The sequence below is a fragment of the Lepisma saccharinum genome, chromosome 1 (assembly GCF_977018435.1).
Source record: "Lepisma saccharinum chromosome 1, izLepSacc3.1, whole genome shotgun sequence".
NCBI lineage: Eukaryota > Metazoa > Arthropoda > Insecta > Zygentoma > Lepismatidae > Lepisma > Lepisma saccharinum.
Window position 1 is genome coordinate 41,853,564 of NC_139229.1, and position 13,046 is coordinate 41,866,609.

Sequence of the window (13,046 nt, forward strand, 5' to 3'; positions counted from 1 at the left end):
CTCCTATATAACCGCCTTCATATTCGATCATAAGGGAATCGAGTACCCTTTTACGACATCGAAAGTATGTTGTAAAAACGCGTGTAAAACGAAAAGTTATGTGATCGAACATATCCTCAAGATGTACTTGGACAGCTGACAGTAAAAACCCACGTAGCTGGTGACGTTTACTGCAGTAGAGCAACGTTGCCAGGTCGTAAACTTCAATTTCCTCCTTTTCGCGGTGCCTGCTGGGAGGAGAGGGCTTTGATGGGCTGGCTGGTTGCAGCATATGGCTGGTCTGTTCCTGCAATTTAAGCGCCGAATTTCCGATCAGAAGTGGTGTTTGCTTTGACATAATTCCAGCCTTTAAAACGCTGGTACAAAATTGGCTCTCATATCCAAAGTTTCTATTAGTCTATCTGCCTACAAGTCTGCAAGGGCTGATCGGAAATTAAGGTACCGTACGTCATATTTTGTTACGTTGTAATTACAATTATTTTGACTAAAAGAATATGAAAGTATGGAACATATTTAAGGTTACGTTAAGCCATGTGTGGTGGGTCATTATTAGCCCTAGCTTACACGTGAAGTACGAGAAACTTACTTAAATGAGGAGGCCTCGCAGGCCTTGAGAAAAAAAATGTTATTTAGTCGCTGCTTTCTCTGTTGTTTGTATAGGTGCAGTTATATAATAATTATAAAAATAATATCATTAATAAAGACAATAACCAATTATTGAATGAGTGTCACACATATATTTATTAATTCACTAAACCTCAAAAACGGTTTATTAACTTTAAATTAATGTTTTTTTTGTTTATTTACGTGTGGTTATATGTTAATTATAATAATTACAAAAATTACCACCATTTCTAATCACTGTCACTGCAATGAGTGTCAAGAAGAACACACATCCAAAGCGGGTGCCTGATAGGGCCACTTAGTGAATTTTGCCTCCTGTGTATGTTTACTTTATGTTTTATTAACATAAGAAATGCAGAAATATTGAAAACACTAAAGGGAACAATGTACGTAACTTATTTCCAATTTTTTATAAAATATTCATAGTTGAAAAATCGAGTAACAAGAGGTGGTAACAGATATCTTTCATTACGTTACTTATTTAAGGAACAAAAGTAGTAATTAACATTCCATAAGTTGCTTCAAACATTGATCGAATAATATATTTTTACATTATTGAGCATATGAAGAATAATTGTTTATATTTTCATATGAGCGTGGTTTGCATTCTGCTTCTTCATTCTTTGTCTATTATTAGACACCAGTTTTATCTTTGTATGCTTTAGATTTTTAGTTTGAATCTTTGTCTAAACAAGATCCTGCTTGAGAATGGAAACATTAATATTATTATTTATTATCTCAATGGGGTTACAGTTAAGCCATACAACATTTCATTTAGAACAATATTAATACAAATAATGACTTTATGCCCTATGTAGTACAAAAATATACAAGAGCTACATCTAAGGAAAATGTGATGAATTTACATGAGAATGTAGAGTGTTACGTAGCAATGAAATAAAGAAAGTTTGAGTGGATATGAGTGTGTATGGAATTATTGTTCCAAGGATAGGGATTAAAATTTTGAAGCATATGTGCGGGGGGGGGGGGGGGGTAAGCACTGAAAATAATATTACTGTGAGTTAGAATTTATAGGCATGTGAACGTAGAAGACGACAGAATTGCGCTTTGCTGGTACTGAGTTTGACCTTCGTCGGGAGTAAATTCCAGCTTACCGCTGCTGGGTACGAGAAGGACTTCTGGCCAAATCTGCTTTTCTTAGGTTTGGGGATTACTAGGTCTCTATGTAAGGACGATCTGGTGTTTCGGGTGCTGAACTCAGAGCGGAGCTTAAGCCTATTATGCAATGGAGATGATTTGTTATGAATGCTATGAAATAACTTATTCAGGTAGATATAATGTGTTCTCGAAGTGACTGTGGGTTTGTTGTAAATCTTGCGCAATTGTTGGCAATTATTTTCTTGGGGTGCATGGTTCTTAAGCAATTGTTTTGGATTTTTGTCTTGTTTGGTTAGTTCATAGTGTAATATTTTACAATAAATGCTGTCTTTGTCATGATTTACAATGTAAGTTGTTATGTTTTAAGTTAAATGAATCAAGAAAGGTAAGACGATTGAAGTGATTCTGTGTTTGTTTTTGATTGGTGTACAGTTTTTAGACTTGCATTTCAAGTAAACATTGCTTCCAATCTGTTCGAAAAATCTAGTTGAATGGGAAGGGCTGGTTTCGAAATGACTCGGGAGTAGTCATTCTGCCACCTATAGGATAATGTTCGAAAAACATTCTCCGGTCAGGATAGTTCGGGTAATCATCCACACCTGTTTCACTGTCACTATATTGAACAATATCAGCACCCCCTTCTACCTGCCCTCAAGGCTCGATCAACCCTCTTCCATTTCTCCTAGGAATTTCCACTTCAAGCCCTACAATGTGTTCATAAAATTATAAACTTATCAGTGCTTGGTTGATTGATTGAGTTGGTGTTTTACGTCCACTTTATGCACAGTAAGGCTAATTGGGATTGGACCAACAGTTTGAAGGGGGATCCGAACCACTATGTCCCTCCACCGGGTAACGAACCCAGGACTCCGAGGACGCTACCGCTGAGCCATCGAGGACGGCCTTTATCTTTGTTTGGAAATGGTTACTACAGGGTGTCCCAGTTAAAAGTAGCTCGGCTTCGATCAACAGTTACATGCCAAGGACCATGAAAAGAAATGAAGTGTGTGTACTTACTGATTACAGAAGATGCTGAAAATGTACCATAGCGTTGGTAGTAATATGTAATACTGCAACAGCAACATGTAAAATGTACCATATTTCACTGGTGCAATATTGTCGTCATTTTCCTCACAGATAATAGCTACTTTTAACTGGGTATTATAGGTAACAGTTATTTTTTTCAACAATTCTAACTGTAACTAACTACTTTTTAAAGTAAGTATCTGTAACTGAGTAACTTTTTGAAAAAGAAGTAACTTTATCAAATAATAATAATACTAATAATACTAATAAATTTTATTTCTTTATTAAGAAAGTTTCAGCCTAGGGCTGCCTTGCCACCTAAACCTTGTCAGTGTATATACACTATACACACACACACACACACACACACACACACACACACATATATATATATATATATATATATATATATTATATATATATATATGGGGGTGGGGTGGGGTGTGTGTGATAAACTGTGTATCGAGCAGTTAGCTAGATGTAAAATAATAATAAAATAATAGATATACAGACACACCTGTAAAAAATGCACCAAATTAATTCGATACACAAATGTGTAACTAACTACAATTAGAAAAGACAATAATAATAATTCTAATAATGATAATAATATAATACAATTTTACATAGTGAGTGGCTTGATACCTTCATTGTGTGTCCCGTGACTCTTCCATTGTTCCATTAACAGGAAATCGAATCTTTTACTTTACCTCTGAAACATATGAGATTGTTAATGCATGCAACGTCCACAGGAAATGTATTCCATGCTTTGGGAGCCGAAAAGGAGAAAGATGATTTGAAGAATTCATGGATATCCCTACGAGAATGAGCAGAATGCATAAAGGCTTCATAACACACGTCAAGATAATTTCTGTTTACCTTTGATTTTGCAATAAATAAACACGTGACGTTTTTAGTTTCTGCGCTGAAGAAACTAACTTTAAGCATGAAAGATTCGGTCTTTCGCTGTCTTTCTCCTCGAGCTGTAGATGACTCTGGCATCGTTAGTGGTTTTCCCAGACACCAGAGCGTGTTGCGATGGCGATGAGACATCACACAGCTGCTAGAGTTTGTCGAGTGGATTTGAAGTGTTCTTTGTGGACGTTGAGTGGACCAGAAAAGAGATTTGTGGAAAGGACCGCGGGAAAAGGGGGAATTTACGAAAGGAAGGGTTGCTCCAGATTAAGATGTTGCAAACTCTTCGAGCTTAAGATACATATTGGCGTATTCAGGGAAGCATTTTATTTTCCTCTTTATGTACAGCAGGCGAGCACAGAGACATTTTTTCTTCTGAGTCTACTTCTGATTTATTTGGAGCAAGAAACCGAGTTGTGGCGAGTTGGCGGATGGAACAAGGCAGTTTTTGGCCTTTATTCAATTCCTAAAAAGTCAGTGCTTCAGTATCCAGATAGCCGGCGTCCAGTTTCCACGTGTTTGTGAAGTATTAAGGTGTTAACAAGTGTTTCAGATTGTTTTGTTTTAGTTTACGTAGTACTGGTGCTTTTCTGCAGTCTAATAATGCCACAGAATCTCTACAATTTGGAACAACGTATTTTTATGCACGACTCTTATGTCATTACGAATTCTTGAAGGGAAGTCAGAAGGCGTTTGGCAGCAGAATTCCCAGACGTTCCTGTTCCACACAGAGACAATGTTAGAGAACATATGAGCAAATTTAGGTAAACAGGCTCTGTTGTTGATAAGAAGCGAAGGGGAAACGGCGTGTGCTGGGGAGAAACTAGACGACGTTGAGCATAGACCTCACAAATCCCTCCGGCGCTTTGCACAAGAAACAGACATTTTCATGACGTTTGCATGCCGAGCTACGAAGCTTTTAAACCTGAAACCATACATTAGAAGAAACGAAAGCAAATATCAGGAGAGTAATTGAAGCAATTTCGGAAAAGTAACTGATACGTGTTAGTGAAAATATCCTTAAAAAATACTGTAAATGTATGGAAGCAAGAGAACATAATTTCCAACACCTCTTGAATTGCTCACTTTAATTTTAACTGTCCGTGTAATTGTACGAACTTATTTCATTACATAGCTAGCGGTTTCATTTCCGAGGATGTAGCATCCAGTTTGCCGGCCGACGCGCTCTCGCTGCCCGGTGTGATAGCCGCCGCTCCGCGGAAGACTCGACCGTGAAAGGCACTGTATTTATACAGATAAAATTATGTTTATGTCAATAATCCCCCTCCCCCGTCAAAGTACTTGACGCGTTGGTGCTACGGATAGTAATGTCTTTTACGAAAGAAAATTCAATACGAAGATAGGAAATTTGCAGGGAACGGGTTTATATGTAAATACGTACATATTTATGCCTGAAGCTGAAATCAGTTATATTTTGTATTATCTTTGCGCATCATGGCATGTAGACTCCAAAAATTCAGTTTCATTTTCCATATTTGTACATATATTACGTTTTGGCTCATATTTTACTATATTAGGTTTCGCTTCATATGTGACATTTTTTAAGTTTTTTTACATATTACTTCCATATTTCAGAACATTATACTCCATATTGGTGCAATAACTACATGCACCTGTGTGACCGAACGAGTTGTGTGAATTTCTTGTGAATAACTGACAAATTTGAAATTACTTCTTGCGATATTGAACGAAGTTTTAGTCAATATAAGTCCATTTTAAGAGACAACAAAAGGAAATTCACGTTCGAACACTTACAACAAAATTTTGTTATTGATTGATTTGGAAACAGAAAATGAAAACACATTTTCTGTTTTTTTACAATTAATGTCAATGTAAGCGTACTGTATTTTATATAGCTCATGTAGTGTCTTATATTATTGAAAAGGTAATTTTTTACAATTTCAAGTCCATATTTAACTCCATATTTTGGTGAAAGTGACTAAATATGTTTCTACATATTTAGCACATGTTTACTACATATAAATCCGTTCCTTGGTAATTTGTAATAGTTGAACTCTTTCTCGCCAGATGGCAAGATGAGGGATAGAGTGTAAAAAATAATTAGGATGAATTAATACTTCCGCAGACCATGATTTGATTTGATTTTTGTTATTTAGCGTAGCTTTATTTAGGTTCATTTGACTTTGCTTTCTTACCACTTTGACTAATCGTGACCATGAGAACGAATGAGTGATGATATTATGAAATTGATGAAGGGACACTCATAAAGAACACCCACGCCTATGCTGAGATACGAACCCGGAATTACTGGCGTCGTAGCGCGTTGTGCTAACCACACGGCTTTTAGACAATGAAATATCTGCAGAAATAATCACCTTGTGGTTTATTTGTTGTCTTCATTTTATTTTCATTATGACGAACTTATTCTGGATCATAACAAGTTAGAGTTGATTATGTTTATTGTAACAATCAACCTGGTTAACATCGTATTGAGCTGGTATCTAGAAATGCAAATTAACGAAAAAATCGAGAATATTTATGAAATATGTGTGTTTCGAATCCTTTAATTGGTGTTTTTTGTAACTTTAGTTGTTTTTAAGATGTCAAAGTTAACAATAAAGTTATGCCCAGACTGTCTTTCAGCCTCCAAACTTGTATTTCTCTCTGTGGTACTTTTTGAGGTATTTACTAAGCTTGATTGTTGACTAAAACAGACAAACGCAAAGCGTAATCCAGATTGTATGAAGTACAGTGCCTTGAATATTCAAGGCGCTGTAGTATGAAGTATCTAGTTGATTGATCACAGTTTTCTCAACGCACTATATTTCATATTACTAGCTTGAATTTTATCGAAGATGTCGCCAAAAAAGCTACTGCTGACTTTCAATTATCTTGTGGGAAACCCAAAATTACGTTTAAGCTGAACGATTCCTTTCCCATTTCTAATGAAAAATCCATGTTGAAAGGTATTTCATGCAAAATTGTAACAGTAATATAATAATACCCAAAGTTATAATATGTGTTCTAGAAAATACAAATCCTGTCCGCAAATGTGTACTGTGAAAATCTGATAAATGCTAGTTATTATTCTATCAATGCCGGGCCCCGTGGTTAGCACATCGCGCTACGACGCCAGGGGTCTCGGGTTCTAATCCTGGCCTGGGCATGGATGTTCATCAATTTTATCATGTCATTATTCATCCCCATCTTCGCCAATTAGCCAAAAGTGGCACAAAAAGCGAAGTAAAATAACCTTGCGCCATAATATTCTCCTGCAACAGAACAAACCTCATTATTTATGACAAATATAATTTGATAAACAATGTTATGTATGATTTGTTTCCCGTTTTTACTACATAGTTCTCTCATGTGGTACTAACGTTGTCACTATTATTTTTAATGTCGGTTTTATACGTTTTTACGTACGACTAAGTTAAGCAGATTGTGATTTGGGATTAATGTAATTTCAAAGTTACAAAATCATTTCCCATGCTTTCAAAAGAGCTTGGATTTGTTTTTAATTGGTCAGAGCACATGAATTATTTCATAAGGAACAAGCGTTTCTTTTTCAGCACTGCTACGAACTCAACCTTTTACGTTTTTACTTTTGTAATTACAGTTTTATTTTGGTCTCATATGTTGTATATCCTTCTTGCATGTACGAGAAAATGTGACACCATGAACTTTACATTGGGCGTGTAAGGAGTCACCTTCTGGTAAGACACCCAAACGTCGACCTCAGGTTTACGTAGTACACGTAGTACAGGCCAATGAGGTTCTGGCGTCTCGACCTACGGCCAGTATAATCCTCTGTAGGACTCTGTGTTGTCCTCTGTTCTTGTCCTTATATGTGCTGAGAGCCTCTTTATAGCCTCAGCTTTTGAAGAGGTGATGACATTTTAGTCCTCGGAAACAAGGGTTGATTTTAGTTACGGTAAGGGTTGGACCCCGTATAATTAGGGTTACCAGATCGCTATAAGTGAAATGTAGGACATAATGTCCCAAAATGTAGGACACAAAACATTCACAATACGTAATACACATTTCCAAAACATGTTAGAAAGTAATTTAAAAATTACAATTTTCAGATTTAAAAAAAAAAAAATGAATCCTTAAATGTAAAATTTCCAAAATTATATTGAACTATACACAATACACTTCTTAGTACTTGTTTTAACTGATACTTCTCAGAGAAGCCAATTTTTATTAAAGTTTCATATTTAATCAAAAAAATATATATGAGACACTGAACAGTCAAACTCTGTGAAATTATACTGAACCCCAGTACAAACTGTCTGCAGACTTTTTGGAAAAAAACAATATTTTTCTCTTGACTTCGTTATGTTGCTGGTAATAAAAGTAATCTCTCATTATGACCTGGAATGGTAAACAAATATTCAGCAATTCAGCAATGGTTCCAGAAGTTTCATCTAGGGTAGTTTTTAATTCAATAACTTTGTTTTCTATACTCCCTGCTTTAAGAATAGGAAACATATTGTTCCATCAGTATAAACCCCAAGGCAAGAAATTCCACTTAGACACTGAGCAGTGACATCATCAGAATGTGGCCCCAAAACTTTGCTCATTAATTGCTTCCTATTTTGTTCTACCAGAAACGTTTATGTTCTTGTTGGTCAATGGCTGAACCAAAATAAATTCCACTATTCAGTTTGGGAGCGCGGTCCATAGACTTGTAACTTGTATAATTTCTCCTTGTTCAACTGAAACACGTATTTTCATAATTAATATTATGTGAAGCTCAAAATGTAGGACGTTTATGATATTTTTCGAATTCCTCCCGCACGCCGGACATGAGGATAAAATGTAGGACACGTCCGGGAAAAACCGGACGTCTGGTAACCCTACGTATAAAACCAACGTATTGACGCATTTCAGTCCATCAAACATGAGCTTTACTTAATGTGTATTGAAGTAATGAAGCCATTTTCGTTACAAGTTCTTACATATTTTTTTTCTCGTTACAGGAAGCAGAAAAAGCAGAAGGAGAGAGATTGCAAACAAAGCTACAGGAAACTCTTCTCCCCGGAATGTGAGGAGGTGGCAAGGATCATCAATGTCACGAAGCCTTCTTGGGACACGGGTTTCTTCCCCCCTTGGGGTGACGGGGAGCCGTTCACGGACACGTACAACGCATCCCTGCAGGCGAGCACCGCATCCATCTTCCTGGAAGGCTGCGATCCAGAGAGTCCCTGGTATGGTTCCGGGAACTGTACGGTCGTCAATGCTACCGCCACTACCGGCTACTACAGCCCCACTCCTCCTTTCTTGCTCTGGCAGACGATCCTCATAGCCATTTCCCTCGGGATCTGCATCGTCTTGACTGTCGGAGGAAACGTCCTGGTACTCCTGGCTTTCATGGTCGACAGGAATATCCGCCAACCTAGCAACTACTTCATCGCCTCACTCGCAGCGACGGACATGCTTATAGGAACCGTGTCGATGCCGTTCTTTGCAGTTTATGTTCTCATGGGATACTGGGATTTGGGACCCTTGCTCTGCGACCTGTGGCTTTCCGTGGACTATACTGTGTGTCTGGTGTCCCAATATACGGTTCTTCTGATCACCATCGATAGATTCTGCTCCGTGAAAATTGCCGCCAAGTACCGCAGCTGGCGCACGAAGAACAAGGTTCTCTGGATGGTCACGATCACGTGGATCATCCCGGCACTGTTGTTCTTCATAAGCATTTTCGGGTGGGAGCATTTCGTCGGATTCCGGAACCTTCAGCCGGGGGAATGTGCGGTGCAGTTTCTCAAGGACCCCGTGTTCAACACGGCTCTCATCATAGGTTATTACTGGACCACTTTGGTAGTGTTGTTCGTGTTGTACGGTGGCATCTACAAGACTGCTTACGACATGCAGAAGAAGTCGGAAGCGAAGCAACGGAAGATGCAGTCGATGGTGGCCATGAGTGCCGGTGCGATGTCAGGCATGGCTGGGAGGGCGGCAGGACTAGGCATATCAAAAACCCAAAGCACGCTTTTGAGTCAGGATAAGCCGAAGACGGGAACCCCCGGCGGTGTAGGTGCGGCGGGAGTCACTCGAAACTCAGGAAGCTTGATGGTGTCGGGGACGGTGGGTGTCGGATCTGGAGATTCCTCGTCAAGTCAGAAGACGTCTTCCAAAGGTGCGACGGAGACCACGAGCTTCTCCGACAAGAAGTACGAGGTGGAGAAGTCCGAGAGATCCAGCAGCCCGGCGTTCGACTCCGACGACGAGAGCATAGCCCCTAAGAAACGACCCTCCGTCGGAAACAGCGGACCGGCGGTGGTGGCCGTCAACAGCAACGGACTGGTGAAAATCGATCCTCCTCCTCCGGCACGGAGGACGCCGCCTACGGAAGCGCTGCCTCAGATCCCCGAGCAGAGCCTCCTGGACACGGACAACCCCGTCTCCACATCCACGGAATGCTCTAGCAGCACGCTTACCCCGGTCCCAGCCTCGTCTGCGGCAGCAGTCACTACCGTCCAGCAACCAATCATTCCACCCCCAGCTCAGTTCCAGAACAATCCTTTCCAGCAGGAAGCAACCGAACTTACCGAAACGCAAGAACCTCCAAATCCACGGGCGGAATCTCCGGAATCTTCTGACAATACTCCTCAGCTCTCGCAGGCGAAGGCGGAAGTGCCCAAGTCTCTCCAGGCTAACACCCACGGCGTGTACACGATGACGTACGACATAATCGTCGGCATGGACACTGCCGATCTCAGGTACATGGACGAGAGTTCGGTCGTGGTCCCATCCCCCATATTTGAGAGTCCCCCGTCGTCGATGAGTGCCCCCAATCCCGCCAACTCTTCGCCGCCGTCGCCGGGACACACCGTGAACCCTCTTCTACAAGCGGCTCTCAAGGCAGCCGCTTCGCAAGCAGCGAATTCTGACCAACCGACGGCCCCCAAAGCACCGACGAACCCTCAACCCCCAAAGACTCCTCCTGCGGAGGAAGCTCCCCCGGTCGTCAGTCAACCTACGACCACTTCCTCCGGAGTGAAAAAGGTGAACACCACCGTGAGCTTAGACGACAGAAAACCGGTGACCAGTGTAGTTTCTCGATCTTCCATCACCGACACGATCGAAAGGGACGAGAGGCCATCCGCTTCCAGAACGAACTCGCACCAACTCTCCAAGAAGAATTCCTCCGAGGGAAACTCCAAAAAGGACTTTGTGAAGGCAATCGGGAAGAAGTTGAAAGGGAAGAGGAAGAAGAAAGAAGGACGACAGAAATCCAAGTCGGAAAACAGAGCCCGCAAGGCTTTCAGGACAATATCATTTATCCTTGGTGCTTTCGTAGCTTGCTGGACGCCTTATCATATCTTAGCTCTCGTAGAAGGATTTTGTTCCGAACCCCCATGTACGAACACTCACCTCTATATGTTCTCCTATTTCTTGTGCTACGCCAACAGCCCCATGAATCCGTTTTGCTACGCCATGGCCAACCAACAGTTCAAGAAGACTTTCACGAGAATACTCAAAGGAGACCTCCATATGACTTGAATCCCGAATTTGTGTTTTATGTTTTCTCGAGTAGCTTGAAGCGGGATTACTTCAATTTTTATTTCGTCACGTCCCCTGCTTTGTTCTCAGAGTTTCAGACCCTAATAACTACGCTGGTTCATTGTGGGACCCAAATGCATGTGCAAAGGAGTATTTATTCCCCGTGAGTATGTTGATATGTGATGTATGTTTGTGGAGACCAAAAAATGACTTAAGAAAAGATAATGACGGAGTATAAACAAACCAGATCAAATTCCTATTGAAGCTCCGATATTAGAATTAAAGAAACAATCGTTGTTTACAGTTTGTGATATAAATCAAAGTGTGTAGTAGGAGAATATGTGAATCTGCAAGACAAAATATTTCTAGTGAGTTTCTGCGTGTGACGTGTATAGTGTCAAAAATATCTTGCCGGAACTAGTGGTGCTGCTACATATATTTTGAGATATACATGAAATTAATTTCGTAACATGTACGATGTATATACGTATTGAACAATCTTTTAACAAAGTGTCTTTCTTAAAAAGCAAAACAACAACGGACACTTATTCGGTTCTGCATGCACTGGATGTCGAAGATTAGTTTCAGTCTGTGCTTAAAATTACTCTTTCTTGCTGGTAGCAGCGTGGCACATGAATGAGCCCTGAGGCCCACTGCTCCAGCAAAGAAGAAATTTCGCACCAAATTCTGTATCTTCAACCTTTCCAAAAAAAGAACATGGTGATCTCCTGAAAAACAATCAGCTACTTTACTTCATACACTTTCATGACACCATTGTAAGGCTATCCACGACTTAACGTTAACAATAAGGCAAAACCCTTGGTTCTCCTGAGCCCGAACCAAGCGGAACCATTTTGCCACCTGAAATATAATACAACGGTGGAACTTGTGCCTGAATCAAACTTAAATGACAATCTAGTGCATGCACTCTTCCGATATTTTGTAGCATTCTATACCTCGTCCCTTATTTTTATGAACATACCAACGCTTTAATAACATTGTGAATACATTAATATACAAATAGCATGTGCTTTTCGCACAAGATGTACAAAATTTATGTTGCTGTGAACTGACACATAGATATATAAAATGAAAATATTAGTCTTTAGTTATGGTAGTGAGGTATATGCTTGTTTATGCTTTCTTTGTGTGTCATGAAAAGGGAAATATGTGAAGTGTAACACCAGGCAACATGATGGATACTTAGGTAGTCAACCTTGCTTTCTTGTCTTTAGGAGTCTACAAAATATCACCTATATTACCAAACGGACAGGTACTAAAGGCTGATAAAACAAAGAACAATAAAAGTTAATTTACCCCTCTACACAAATGTACCTGTATTACTTCATCCCTACCCAGCTAAATCCTTAAAATATTCAATTAAAATAAAATGACCGATTTCAGTAAACTATTGTAGCATTTTCTAATTAACTTCCGTTGTGGATTGGTTTTGGTATTGAATCAAAGTTTTAGATTCAAATTCTTGAAGCAACATGGTTGTTTTATATTTTCTAACATATTCCAGCTATTCACTGGTTGTAGTTAATGAAAGTATTAAAGTACATGATAAAAACAGTTGGCACGCGGAAAAATAAAGGTAAAAAATCTACATAATGGGTATATTAGTGAAAAGTTAGTCTATTTTTATATTTTTTGAAATAATGGTTATTATTGAAGCTTAAGAGCCCATCCTGTGAGTTTTGATTTCTATTTCTGGATATTTTGTATTCACATCAGGACCTTACTGTTGTTTTAATTTCTTCATACTTTTACTAAAACGGTCACTGTCCAAATCTTTGTCAGGTAACGAATTAATTAAAACATTCCCTGTTAATCTTAATCATTTCCATTTTCCGAAAGTTTTG

At 39.4% G+C, this 13,046-nt stretch overlaps 1 protein-coding gene across 1 annotated transcript in view; it reads left to right on the plus strand.

Annotated features, from left to right (window-relative positions):
- The window catches only part of mAChR-B (muscarinic acetylcholine receptor), a 195,104-nt gene extending 182,645 nt beyond the window's left edge, over positions 1-12,459 (plus strand). Inside the window, exon 2 of the mRNA XM_083144624.1 lies at positions 8,652-12,459. Within this exon, the coding sequence (XP_083000750.1) occupies positions 8,652-11,181 (2,530 nt within the window). The 3' untranslated portion in view covers positions 11,182-12,459. The remainder of the gene's footprint in view (positions 1-8,651) is intronic.
- The last annotated feature ends 587 nt before the right edge of the window (positions 12,460-13,046 follow it).